This window comes from Chlorocebus sabaeus, chromosome 23, assembly GCF_047675955.1.
Source record: "Chlorocebus sabaeus isolate Y175 chromosome 23, mChlSab1.0.hap1, whole genome shotgun sequence".
NCBI classification, from domain to species: Eukaryota; Metazoa; Chordata; class Mammalia; order Primates; family Cercopithecidae; genus Chlorocebus; species Chlorocebus sabaeus.
The window spans coordinates 9,483,147-9,496,404 of record NC_132926.1 but is presented as its reverse complement, the minus strand read 5'-3'; the positions used below and the strand labels follow the sequence as shown (position 1 = coordinate 9,496,404).

The window sequence follows — 13,258 nt, the reverse complement described above, 5'->3', positions numbered from 1 at the left end:
ATGGGTTAAACTGAGGCTCAGAGAGGTGAAAAAACTCATCCAAGAGCACACAGCCAGCAAATGGCAAGGCTCGAACGTGACCCCAGTGCCTGCCTCTGCAACATCCCCTACCCCCAGCACTGTCTTAGGAGCCTCTGTCTTCCAGAACAAGGGCTGTCAGGGGTGTTGCAGCAACAAAGCCCCCAGAAGTCATAGAACTCCTGGTAAGACACACACCAGGATCATTTGATACAGTGACTTTCATCCTGGGAATCAGGAAGAAATATTAGAGCAGGAAACAAAGTTTTATTTTATTGTGAATATGCATGGTGAAATCACAGCTTCACACATACAAACCATCAAAAAAGCCATCATCCATCTGAGGCAGATTGGCTGATAGTTCGCAAGTTTTCCTGCCCATATCTGATACCTTTTGTTCATCTGTTTAGGCTTCTGCAAACATTTGCCAGAAACTAAGGCAGCAAGGGCTGGGGCAGGAAAGAGGGCAGTGGGCATTAAGAAGAATTGACAAGGCTGGGCTCGGTGGCTCACGCCTGTAATCCCAGCACTTTGGAAGGCCGAGGAGGGTGGATCATGAGGTCAGGAGTTCAAGACCAACCTAACTAACATGGTGAAACCCTGTCTCTACTAAAAATACAAAAATTAGCCAGGCATGGTGGTACGCACCTGTAATCCCAGCTACCTGGGAGGCTGAGGCAGGATAATCGCTTGAACCAGGGAGACGGAGGTTGCAGTGAGCTGAGATCGTGCCATTGCACTCCAGCGTGGGTGACAGAGCAAGACTCCATCTCAAAAAAAAAAAAAAAAGAAGAATTGACAAGAGACAAACTTCAAACTGAGAAGGTTCTACCCACTAAGATGATGTGAGTTGGAAAAATGACCATCTTGGCCCTGGAGTGGCAGGACAGCCTTCAGAGCTCCCATATGCAGCCTCGGTTCTCTGCTCTCTGCCCCCACTACCCTGCTCAGAGTTCCCTCGGTGTCTCCCTTCCTTGGACCATGAGCTCCAACAAAGCCAGGTTTAGTCATCGCTGATCTCTAGATCCAGTGCGTCAATGTGGGAATAAATAGGTGTCAAACAGTGAGCAAATAGAAGGAGAGTTGTACACCTTGGTACACCCCCCACCAAGACGATTTCTGTTCTCCAAGGGACAGAACAGAACCCATATTAGGAGCTTGGTGATTCAGGTCTGGAAATGTGCGAAACGCTTCAGTTCAGATCCTTCCGTGGTATTCCGAGCTGAACTAGATCTTCAAGAAGGTTGTGTTCCAGAAACAGATTGCTCCAAACTGGGTCTGCACACAGACAGGGGCCTCCTGGCGCGCGCGCTCCCAGAGCAGGTTCGGAGGCGGAAGAGGAACATGGGACCGAGTGGGCTCCATTTTGCACACCAGGCTGGTTTTTATAGATGCACAGCTTCCTACCTCACAGCCCTTGCTGACGGGGATCCCTTACGTCAGGAAATTTGGTACGTAAACCTTAACAGAATTGAGAAGACAGATTCCCTGCATGGAAGCTATCTGTATATGAAGAGAGGGGCTAGGAAGAGTCTTCCGGCTGGGAATGGGGCAAGGTGGGCTAAGAGAAAAGGCAGGCCCTTGGCAGCCTCCCAATAGTGATCCTTGCTTACTCAGTAGCCCTGTGACCGTGGACAAGTCATTCCCTCTCTGACCTCCTGTGTCCTTGTCTGTGAAATGAGGGTCACCTAGCAGTGGCAAGGATTGAATGAGAAAAGAGGAGAAGGTGCCATCTCAGACCCAGCACATAATAGGTGCTCAACCAAAGTGAGGTTCTTTCGAGGTGGGGTGGGTGGGTATTTTGCAGCCCATAGGAATTGTGAACATGTCAGGGGGAGGCCTCTACTCTCCCGAGGCCCCCGAAGCTTTGGAAGGCCTGATACCACACCCTCTCCTCCCCCATTCCCAGCCTTTCCAGGGCCCAGTCAACCACTTCCCTTCCACGACTACACCCCCGGCCTCTGCCTCCTCCGCGACTTTGGTGTTCTCATCCCCGGCTCCAGCCTGTCTGCCGCTGCTGGAGCCTGATGAGACTCCAGTTCATTATTTATTTCCTCATGCCGCGCCTCCTCCACTCGCTTTTAAAGCAGTGCTGACTGAACAAGGAAAGTGACTGAACAGTTCCTGGGCACTTAGGGTGCAGCAGGCAGCTGGACAGTGTCATCTCAGCCCCTGCAGTGGGCCCCATTCTACAGATGGGGGAAACTGAGGCTCAGAGAGGTAAACTGGCTTTCCCGGCCAGGGCCACAGAGCTGGGATTGGACCCCAGGAATGTCTAGTCCAAAGCCCACAGTCTCACCTCCCACGGCGGCGTGTGTGGTGCGTCTCCACTGCACGCCATGGGAGAGTAATGGGGAGGGGAGTACTAATGCGCTGGGAAGGCATCTGTGCTGGTGGAAAAACAGGCATTTAGCTCCCCCTCCAGTGTAGCTAACACATCCTTCCCATAAGGAATTAAGAACCATAATGAAAATGTAAGGGAAACACACATGCACCTCTTTTAAAGGTAGACAAGCTGACTTCATTCTAGTCACAGTGGGAGGCCAAGAAGCTGAGGGCCCCTGGGAGGAAGCTGCTGGTGGGCACAGAGGGGCATTATCAGATGACGTCTGATGAATGCCACTTCCTGCACTGCCCTCAGACTCACTGGGGCCCAGGTATTGAACTGGCCTTGTTTCTGTTTCTGGAGCTGTGGCTGCTGCCCAGAGCAGTGGTGCGTGCACTGGCCGAGGTGGCCCTTCCTGGCTCAGCGGCCCTGCTTCCTCATCCCCCACGGGGAAGACCCCGCCCCAGGTTGTCCCCAAGCCTTGAGGCCGGGTTGGGAGATACAAGAGCATGGCAGCGGCAAGGGACCAAGCCACTCTCAGTCAATGCCACCACAGTCCTAGGGGGTGAGGATTAGCCTTCCCTTTTTTTTTTTTTTTTTTTTTGAGACAGAGTTTCACTCTTATTGCCCAGGCTGGAGTGCAGTGGCGTGATCTCGGCTCACTGCAACCTCCACCTCCCGAGTTTAAGCCTCCTGAGTAGCTAGGATTACAGGCACCTGCCACCATGCTCGGCTAATTTTTGTACTTTTAGTAGAGACAGGGTTTCACCATGTTGGCCAGGCTGGTCTCGAACTCCCAACCTCAGGTGATCCACCCGCCTCGGCCTCCCGAAGTGCTGGGGTTACAGGCACGAACCACCATGGCTGGCCAGTCTTCCCATTTTTAAAAGCCACAAAACAGGCACCGGGAGCTAGGGTGGCACAAGAGCACATGGATGGGAGGGGTCCAAGCCAGTTCTGCCAGCCTTCAAAGCCCAGGCCCTCCATGGCATCGCTTTCCAGGTGCAGGGTCTCCAGGCACAGCAACTTAGTGGCGGGGGCACCTCCTGCCTGCCCCGTCCGGGGTCTCCCCCTCCAGGCCCACCTTTTCATCAGCACTGCCTTCCCCACGCCCCCAACTGACTCCCCTGAGCAAGTCACCTTTGCCCCTGCCTTGGGTGTGGAACTCTGTGCCTTTCCTCAGCAGGTCATTCATTCCCTCACTCTGGAACCCACCCATCCGCTCCTCATTCTTTCACTCACTCCTTTACTTATTCAACAAACGCGTCTTGTGCACCTCCCGTGTGGTCAGTTATGTCTGCTATCTTCTCTCCCTTGGGCATTCAGGAAAACGAGAGTTTTCCCGATAGACTTGAGGTGGTGAGATTTAGGGAGCTCCCTCACTGGCCAGAGGATGGAACCCACTTCTGGCCTAAGGTGCTTTGCCCCACAGGGATGTTCTTCATCACAAACACATCTTGGCACTCACCTGAGGACACCCTGTCTGGGCCTCAGCTACCCGATCTGTTGAATGGGTTGTTGGGTAACTTCAGAGGGCCCTTAGAGTGTGTGGGCCCCCGGCAGCCACAAAGAATCTGCCCGTGGTGCCTGGGACACTGTTGCTGTCCTGTTCTTATATGACTCATCCTGCCCTCTGCTAAAAGTGCCAGAGAGAGAACGAAAGTTGAGACCCAAAGGTGTGCTCTGGGGAATAAGTAATATTTTACTGATTTTTCTGGTTGAGTGGGTCTGGGGTTTAGAAAATTCCGTATCTTAACCACAAGGTTAGAGCCTTCCAGTGAATTGAAAGATCAGATCAGGTTTCGTTTGCTGAGCATCTAAGTGCGAGGTGCTCCAGGTGTGTTTTCAGCAGAGCAGCAGGGTTTTCCCGTTTTATTTTTGTTTTTATTTATGTATTTATTTATTTTGGCAACAGTCTTGCTCTGTCACCTCGGCTGGAGTGCAGTGGCTGAATCTCGACTCACTGCAACCTCCACTTCCCGGGTTCAAGCAATTCTCATACATCAGCCTCCCGAGTAGCTGGGATTATAGGCGCCTGCCACCATGCCCAGCTAATTTTTGTGTTTTTGGTAGAAACAGGTTTCACCATGTGACCAGGCTGGTCGCAATCTCCTGAGTTCACGTGATCCTCCTACCTTGGCTTCCCAAAGTGCTGGGATTGCAGGCATGAGCCACTGCACCCGGCTGGCTTTCCTGCTTTATAGATGAAGAAACTGAGGCCCATAAAGGCTTTCCCACGGCTAGAATTAGCAAGTGATGCCACGATGCAGCCTCCAAAGGCTAGGTGCTCTCTGTTGCCACGGCAGGAAAGCCGGGTGGACTCCCCAGCCCTCACCTCGTGCCACCCTCACCATGTCCAACAGGGAGGTACACACCTCCCAGCCCCAGCTTGGCCCTGGGCTCCCCTGGAGAGGCCTCGTTTCTCTGTGTGAACAACAACAGGCTGTGGGAACTAAGTGTCAATACTGCAATTTGCTTTGTTTTCATTTTAATTCATTAGTGTTCCTCCCAGGCCCCATCCCCACAGCCCAGGGACATGCCAATCACCGTCTTCCCTCCTGCCAGTGGCACCCCTGCCCTCCCCTCTGTGAGTTCCTGAGATCCCGCCAGCATCTCCTCCAGCTTCAGAATATCTGCTGTTGGATCCCATTGTTGCCCCATCATCCCAGGAATCCTCAATGGCAAAGCCTGTCATCTTGCCGCCGCCCATGTAGGGCCTGAATTCCAAGGCAGACACACCACCTGGCACAGCCTCGTGGCTGCATCTCCCCATGTTCCAGCAGGCATGGTGACCTTCTAAGACAGGGACAGCCATGACCAGCCACTTCCCTGAGCGGGTTCAGGTGTGGGAACGCTCTGGCGCTGGACATTTCTGAATCTTTCCATGTCAGAATCCAGGAAGTGCCACTCCTGGGAGTGCCAGACCCCCTCCTGTGACTACGTCGCCTCATGCCAGTCACCTCCTACTGACTGCCAGTGTGTTGGGGAGGCCTGAGGGATGAGAGAGAAAATAATGAAAGCAGGGCCGTGGCAATGTGGGCCTGGCCGCTAGAGTTCTCTCAGCATTTTTTGTTTGTTTGTTTTAAGTCACGGGACCAGGCATGGTGGCTGACATCTGTAATCCCAGCACTTTGGGAGGCCAAGGCGGGCAGATCAGTTGAAGTCAGGGATTCGAGACTATCCTGGCCAACATGGTGAAACCCCATCTCTACTAAAAATGCAAAAATTAGCTGGGCGTGGTGACGGGCACCTGTAATCCCAGCTACTTGGGAGGCTGAGGCAGGAGTATCTCTTGAACTCAGGAGCAGAGGTTGCAGTGAGCCAAGATCACCTCCAATCTGGGTGACAAGAGTAAGACTCAATCTCAAAAAGAAAAAAGACATGATCTTGCTCTGTCACCTAGGCTGGAGTGCAGTGGTCCAGTCATAGCTCACTGCAGGCTTGACCTGGGCTCAAATGATCCTCAGGCCTCAGCCTCCAGAGTAGCTGGGACCACAGCCACCACACCTGGCCAATTTGTTTTTATTTATTTATTTATTTTTCCCATCTCCTACCTCATTTTATTTATTTTGTAAATAATTACAACTTTTATTTTATATTCGGGGGTACATGTGCAGGTTTTTTACATGAACATATTGTGTGATGCTGAGGTTTGGTATATAAATGATTCCATCACCCAAGTAGTGAGCATAGTATCCAATAGATAGTTTTTCAACCCTTGCTCCCCAAACCTCCTCTAGTAGTTCCCAGTGTCTATTGTTGTCATCTTTATGTCCATGAGTACCCAATGTTTAGCTTCCACTTATTTTTATTTATTTTTTATTATTATTATTATACTTTAAGTTCTAGGGTACATGTGCATAACGTGCAGGTTTGTTACATATGTATACTTGTGCCATGTTGGTGTGCTGCACCCGTTAACTCGTCAGCACCCATCAACTCGTCATTTACATCAGGTATAACTCCCAATGCCATCCCTCCCCCCTCTCCCCTCCCCGTGATAGGCCCCGGTGTGTGATGTTCCCCTTCCAGAGTCCAAGTGATCGCATTGTTCAGTTCCCACCTATGAGTAAGAACATGCGGTGTTTGGTTTTCTGTTCTTGTGATAGTTTGCTAAGAATGATGGTTTCCAGTTGCATCCATGTCCCTACAAAGGACACAAACTCATCCTTTTTTATGGCTGCATAGTATTCCATGGTGTATATGTGCCACATTTTCTTAATCCAGTCTGTCACTGATGGACATTTGGGTTGATTCCAAGTCTTTGCTATTGTGAATAGTGCCGCAATAAACATACGTGTGCATGTGTCTTTATAGCAGCATGATTTATAATCCTTTGGGTATATACCCAGTAATGGGATGGCCGGGTCATATGGTACATCTAGTTCTAGATCCTTGAGGAATCGCCATACTGTTTTCCATAATGGTTGAACTAGTTTACAATCCCACCAACAGTGTAAAAGTGTTCCATTTCTCCACATCCTCTCCAGCACCTGTTGTTTCCTGACTTTTTAATGATCGCCATTCTAACTGGTGTGAGATGGTATCTCATTGTGGTTTTGATTTGCATTTCTCTGATGGCCAGTGATGATGAACATTTTTTCATGTGTCTGTTGGCTGTATGAATGTCTTCTTTTGAGAACTGTCTGTTCATATCCTTTGCCCACTTTTTGATGGGGTTGTTTGTTTTTTTTCTTGTAAATTTGTTTGAGTTCTTTGTAGGTTCTGGATATTAGCCCTTTGTCAGATGAGTCGATTGCAAAAATGTTCTCCCATTCTGTAGGTTGCCTGTTCACTCTGATGGTAGTTTCTTTTGCTGTGCAGAAGCTCTTTAGTTTAATGAGATCCCATTTGTCAATTTTGGCTTTTGCTGCCGTTGCTTTTGGTGTTTTAGACATGAAGTCCTTGCCCATGCCTATGTCCTGAATGGTATTACCTAGGTTTTCCTCTAGGGTTTTTATGGTATTAGGTCTAACATTTAAGTCTCTAATCCATCTTGAATTAATTTTCGTATAAGGAGTAAGGAAAGGATCCAGTTTCAGCTTTCTACTTATGGCTAGCCAATTTTCCCAGCACCATTTATTAAATAGGGAATCCTTTCCCCATTTCTTGTTTCTCTCAGGTTTGTCAAAGATCAGATGGCTGTAGATGTGTGGTATTATTTCTGATCTGTTCTGTTCCCTTGGTCTATATCTCTGTTTTGGTACCAGCAGAGATGGGGATCTCACTGTTTTGCCCAGGCTGGGCTCAAGCTCCTGGACTCAAGCCATCCTTCCATCTCCCAAAGTGCTGAGATTACAGGCATGAGCCACTGTGCCGGCTGAGTTCTCTCAGCTTTGAGGAAAGCCCCGCAGAATGTGTCAGGATTTCCCCTCCCCTCACCTCCTCAAGTGAACAGTGACCAGCCCCTTCAACAGATGCGGGGTGATGGGGGCACACTGACCAGTATCAGTAGATACTCATAGGGAGTCTGCCTCAGGGTTCCCCCTTAGCTTTCAGGCTTGCAGTCACTCACCCTGTGACTTAGCCAGTTGCATAGCAGTTTCCATGCCCCAGGGCCTCAGTTTCCCCTCAGGCGATGTGCTGTCCTGTGTACCTCAATACACACATTGTCTCCCTCTGGTGTGGGCCAGCCCCAGGAAAGGAGAGTTGAGACTGGGTGCCAGGTGTCTGTGAGTCATAAGCATTCGGGTTCCAAATTGTGTGTAGATGAATACAGATGTGTTGTGTGTGTGTGTGTGTGTGGTTATTTTTTATTTTTTGCTTCATTGCTCGTAAGTCACATTTTCCTATCTTCTGATCCAAGCTCTAAAAGCGTTTTGTGGTATAAAATCTCCCATCATCTGATCCACTCTACCGAAATAAACCAGCTCCCCTGCCGTCATCTTCCCTGAAAAGTACCCCTGCGTCATGCTCTAAGGCCGGCAGGGAAGGGCCGTGCCCACTTAAAACACTTCACCATAATCCCCCCAGTGCCCCCGGTCCTCTCCACTCCCTGGGGGGCCGCTCCAGTTTCCTGGGCTGTTATTACTGGAGGACCAGCTGCTTCCTGCCACCCATCCATACAGACCTGGTCTGTCCATCCTGGGCCTCACAGGCCTCCCCTTAGCTCATCTCATGGAAATACCATTTTAAAAAATAAACACTGGTTTGATTCGCACTTCCCTCTTGCCTTTGCTGTGTCTCCTGGCCTCCCACCACTGGGCACCAGTTCATCTATTAAGGTGTTCTTGGCTCCCAGAGTTCCTCAGAGGTTGCGGGTCAGTGGCTGGCCGTCCACCTGTGGTGCCTCTGGGGCTGCTAATAGCCTCTGGGGCCACACAACTGTTTATTTCTTCTGAGTCCTGTGGTCATTTAAATGCCCCTTAAATGTGGCATGGGGGGAAGAGCGAGTGCCACATGTACTGTGTGACCTCGGACAGGTTATTTCCCTCTCTGTACCCCATGGGTACTCAGTGAAGAGCAATCTCCCTCATGGGCTGTAGGACTCCTGCTCCTCCGAGACCTATGGCTGCTGCTAGAATAGGAGGTGTTAGTTCTTATGAATGACATAAAGTAGATGCTCAAGAGGAAAATATGTTTAAAGTTTTCTTGCAAGGCCTGGAGCAGTGGTTCATGCCTGTAATCCCAGCACTTTGGGGGGCTGAGACAGGTGGATCACTTGAGCCCAGGAGTTGGAGACCAGCCTGGGCAACATAGCGAGACCTCACCTCTACAAATTAAAAATTTAAAAAATTAGCCAGGCATGGTGGTACCACCTGTAATCCTGGCTACCCCAGAGGCTGAGGCAGGAGAAGCACTTGAGCCTGGGAGTTGGGGTCTTCGGTGAGCTATGATCACATACTACACTGCAGCCTGGGTGACAGAGTGAGATCTTGTCCCTACAAATCAGTAAGTTTCCTTGCAAACCTTCTATGAACTTCAGTTGTCTTCCATCATCCATGCTTTGATTCTCTGAAGTCATCAGAAAGCAATTTGTAGGCCATAACATTTTGAGTAAAACATAACATTAGTTCGATTAGTCCCAAATGGTGTCCTGACCACTGCAAAGGTTTGTGATTCAATTAGGTGGGTGTTTTGCACCTGAGAAGCAGCAGGGTGTCACATTAAGAGCAAAGACTCCAAAGTTTTGAACCCCTATTCAGCCACTTGCTGTGGCATTGGACAAGGGATTCAGGGTCTCTGTGCCTCAGTTTCCCTGGCTGTGAAATAGGTCTAAGAATAGTACCTACCGCCTAGGGTTGAGCTGGGGATTCGCTGGGAAGGTGCTGTGTAAGTATTATGTATTTTCTGGTGGTTAGTATATTATGATGTGGCAGACAGTTATGAAGTACAGATGTGACAGGTGACATTCATTATCTCCCTGCTACCGCTGTTCTCAACCAGCGGCAATTTTGACCTCTGGGGACATTTGGCAATGTTTGGAGACATTGTGGTTGTCACAGCATGGGGGAGGGGGGATGACCGGCATCTCCTGAGTAGAGGCCAGGGATGCTAAAATCCTTCGCTGCAAAGGACAGTCCCTGTGGCACAAAATTCTCTGGCCCCAAATGTCAATGGTGCCCTTAGAAACCTTGCCCTAATAGAAGCTTTCTGGTAGCACCAAAAGCCTCTCTCTTCTTTGTAGCACTTGCCTTGTTTATAATTTTGCATTTATTCATATGATAATTTGCTTACTACCCATCAAATCCCAGGATGGCACTTCTTGGCTGTGTGACCTTGGGCCCCTGGGACTGCCTCTCAGAACCTCTATTTCCTTCATCTGCAAATGGGATTGTAAATATGTGATAAATCCAGAGTTGAGGTTAAGACCACAGGCTCCAGGGTTAAGACGTACCTGTGTTCAAGTTGCATCTGCTACTTACGTGGTGAACTTAGGCAAGTTACCTGATAAACCTCAGTTTCCTCCCCTGTGAAATGGGTCTAATAATTGCCTTCCTCATTCAGAGGGTGAATATGGGAATTAAAGGAGCTCATTATGGTGATAATTATTTTATTATTATTAAATCCGCCATCCAACAACTGGTTTCCTTTGAGCCCTAAGTATGTACCAGACTCTTGGTGACTATGTAGTGGGCATTATGGGCTTAACGGGGCAATGTCTGCCTTGCAGAGCCCATCATCTCATGGTGTGGGAGGGATCTGGCCTGGTGCATCCTCCAGCACTGACCTCTGACACTCCCACTCCACCCCTACCCTCTTGCAGATCTGTGCCATCATTGGCGGGACCTTCACTGTCGCCGGCATTCTGGACTCATGCATCTTCACAGCCTCCGAGGCCTGGAAGAAGATCCAACTGGGCAAGATGCATTGACGCTGCACCCAGCCTAACAGCTGAGGACCCTGGGCATCGCCAGCCTTGCCTCCAGCGCCCTGTCTCCTTTGGCCCTCAATCTGGCCTCAAATCTGGCTGTGTCCCAAAGTGTGTGTGGGAGGTGGGGGGAAAGTAGAGGATGGCTCGATATTTCGCAGCTACCTCTTTTCCCAGTGTTTCATTTTAGACAAATTACACTGCCTGAAGTTGCAGTTCCCCTTTCCCTGGGGAGCCCCAAGAGTAGAGTCAGGCAAGGGGTGGGGAGTCCAGGGATCTTGGGGACCCCTCCTAGGAGAGCTGCAGTCTCTTCCCTCTTATGGGAATATCCCAGAACGCGTATCGATCAGCTCTCAGCCAGGCTTCGACAATCTCGTGGCCCCCACTGTGTGGACACACTAATGATTTGGTTTCTCCCCTGGGCAGCCAACCCGCCCCAGAGGCACCAGACCTGGGCTGTCAGCTTTGGGACCAGGCTACTCCTTTATACACCCGGGACCTTCCACGAAAGATGGTACTTCCCAAGCAAACCCCTACAATTTGTCACTATAGCTGGAACCCTGACTTCTGCCCCATCCCTTCCTGCCCAACCTAGAGCCCAGGCCTCAAGCCTTTACCCCCACCCCTGTCTTGTTCTTCCAAGACACAGATGCCCAGTTGCTCAGCAGCAGCGGTAGAGACTTGAATCTGCCCACCAGTCACAAGGCGGGTCACAGGTTCCTCTTCCTCTCTTCTCCTTGTTCCTCTGAACCCCCCACCAATGTGCCTCAGCCTGTGTGCTGTGTGGCAACAGCATTTCTTGGTGAAGGGGCTGGTTCCCACTGCCAAGACCTCCCACCGCTCTGCTGGGATCTGCAGTGCTAGGGAGTGGGGGTTGTGTGAAGGGGAATCATCTTTTGAGATCCAGATAGACATGGTTTGTGCACTTATGTCCAGATGGGAAGCATCCTTCCTGCGACCCTAAAATCATCGTGCAGCCTCCCTCAGACGGACGCCATCAGTCCCAAGGCCTTAGGTGGAGGAACAAAGGAGGCCAGCCCTGTCCTGTCCGTGGACCTCTACCTTCTGGACTCCCTATGGGTGCAGAGCACTTGGGTCTCTCTAAAACCCAGTCTTGGCCCACTTGCCACTGTGCTCCCCCATCAGCTGGTCACATGCCAACACATTCCCAGCCCCTGGGGCAGCTCCAGGGTGCCCCACCTGCTCCTGAGGTGGGTCCCTACCCTGCTGCTCCTCTTCATCCTTTCCCTTTTGTCCTGAAAGGGAGGGGCAATGGTCCAGGCATTAATTCCACCCAGGGAATTTTAGCTATGCCCTCACATCCCAGGGAGAGAGCCACACGCCTGTTTTCCATTTATAGCAAGATTGTTTGCATACTTTTGTAATGAAGGGGAGTGTCCAGTGGAAGGATTTTTAAAATTATCTTATGGATAGCTCAAGTCTCTGCCATTTGTAATTTTTGGCTCTAAGCTCCAATTGGAGAAGCTTCTCCTTGTGCATATGAGTTGACTGATGTTGTGAGTGTAAATGCATTTGGCTATTTCTGGTATCTGTGGCCACTTGGATGGATTTCTTTTTTTACATTCTGTTCCTCAGTTACAGAAAGGAGTCCCTTTGGTGTGTGAATATGTGTGCCTGTAGAGGGTGGGGCAGGGTGGGGTGGGGATGGAAATGTGTGGCATGCACGAGTTGAAATTCTACTTTTATGCATTTTTTTGAAAAAAAAAAAACAAACTCGGAGGACATAGGGGATGTCAGTTTCCTATGGAAGAGACACCTCTGACCTGTTATTCTTATAATCAAAATCTCAAGGGAAAAAAATGTTTTAGTTCTTTCACCACTCATTGGGTTCAACTAGATTAAAAGGCTGATTTTCAGAAATATTATGGTGTGATTCTGTCTACCTTGATTGGGGCTGGGTAACCCAGAGGCTGGAATCACAGCCAGAATGGAATTCACTTCTAGAGGAGAGAAGATAGAAGAGTTGAAAAGGAGATCTGTGAGGATGATCAGAAAGTCAGACACCCTTTGGCCGGGCATGGTGGCTCACGCCTGTAATCCCAACACTTTGGGAGGCCGAGGCAGGTGGATCACCTGAGGTCAGGAGTTCGAAACCAGCCTGGCCAACATGGTGAAACCCCATCTCTACTAAAAATACAAAAATTAGCTGGGCGTGGTGGCAGGCACCTGTAATCCCAGCTACTGGGGAGGCTGAAGCAAGGAGAATCGCTTGAACCTGGGAGGCAGAGGTTGCAGTGAGCTGAGATCACACCATTGCACTCCAGCCTGGGGAACAGAGCGAGACTCCATCTCAAAAAAGAAAAAAAAAAGAAAGAAAGAAAGAAAAGAAGAAAGAAAGTCAAGCCCCTTAGATGAAGCCCTCCCTTTATTGAGCCCTCCAGAATGTTCTCGGGTCTACCACCTTCTAGCTATGCAGCCTCAGTCCAGGTCCTTAACGTCTCAGTGCCTCAGATTTGTTGGGTGAAAACGAGGACAGTAATAAAACTACCACATAGGGCTATTTCAGAAATAGAATCTCTAATATGTGCACAGAAATATCAGAATGAGATTGTCTATGTAGAAGAGTGTTTATTGCTGGTACA

At 49.8% G+C, this 13,258-nt stretch overlaps 1 protein-coding gene across 2 annotated transcripts in view; it reads left to right on the top strand.

Moving 5' to 3' along the window:
* Nucleotides 1-12,538, top strand: part of ERGIC1 (endoplasmic reticulum-golgi intermediate compartment 1) — a 120,617-nt gene extending 108,079 nt beyond the window's left edge. For both annotated transcript variants that reach the window (XM_008015307.3, XM_073010524.1), the window contains one exon: nt 10,551-12,538. In XM_008015307.3, coding sequence (XP_008013498.2) covers nt 10,551-10,658 — 108 coding nt within the window. In that variant the 3' untranslated portion in view covers nt 10,659-12,538. The remainder of the gene's footprint in view (nt 1-10,550) is intronic.
* Nucleotides 12,539-13,258: the final 720 nt, after the last annotated feature.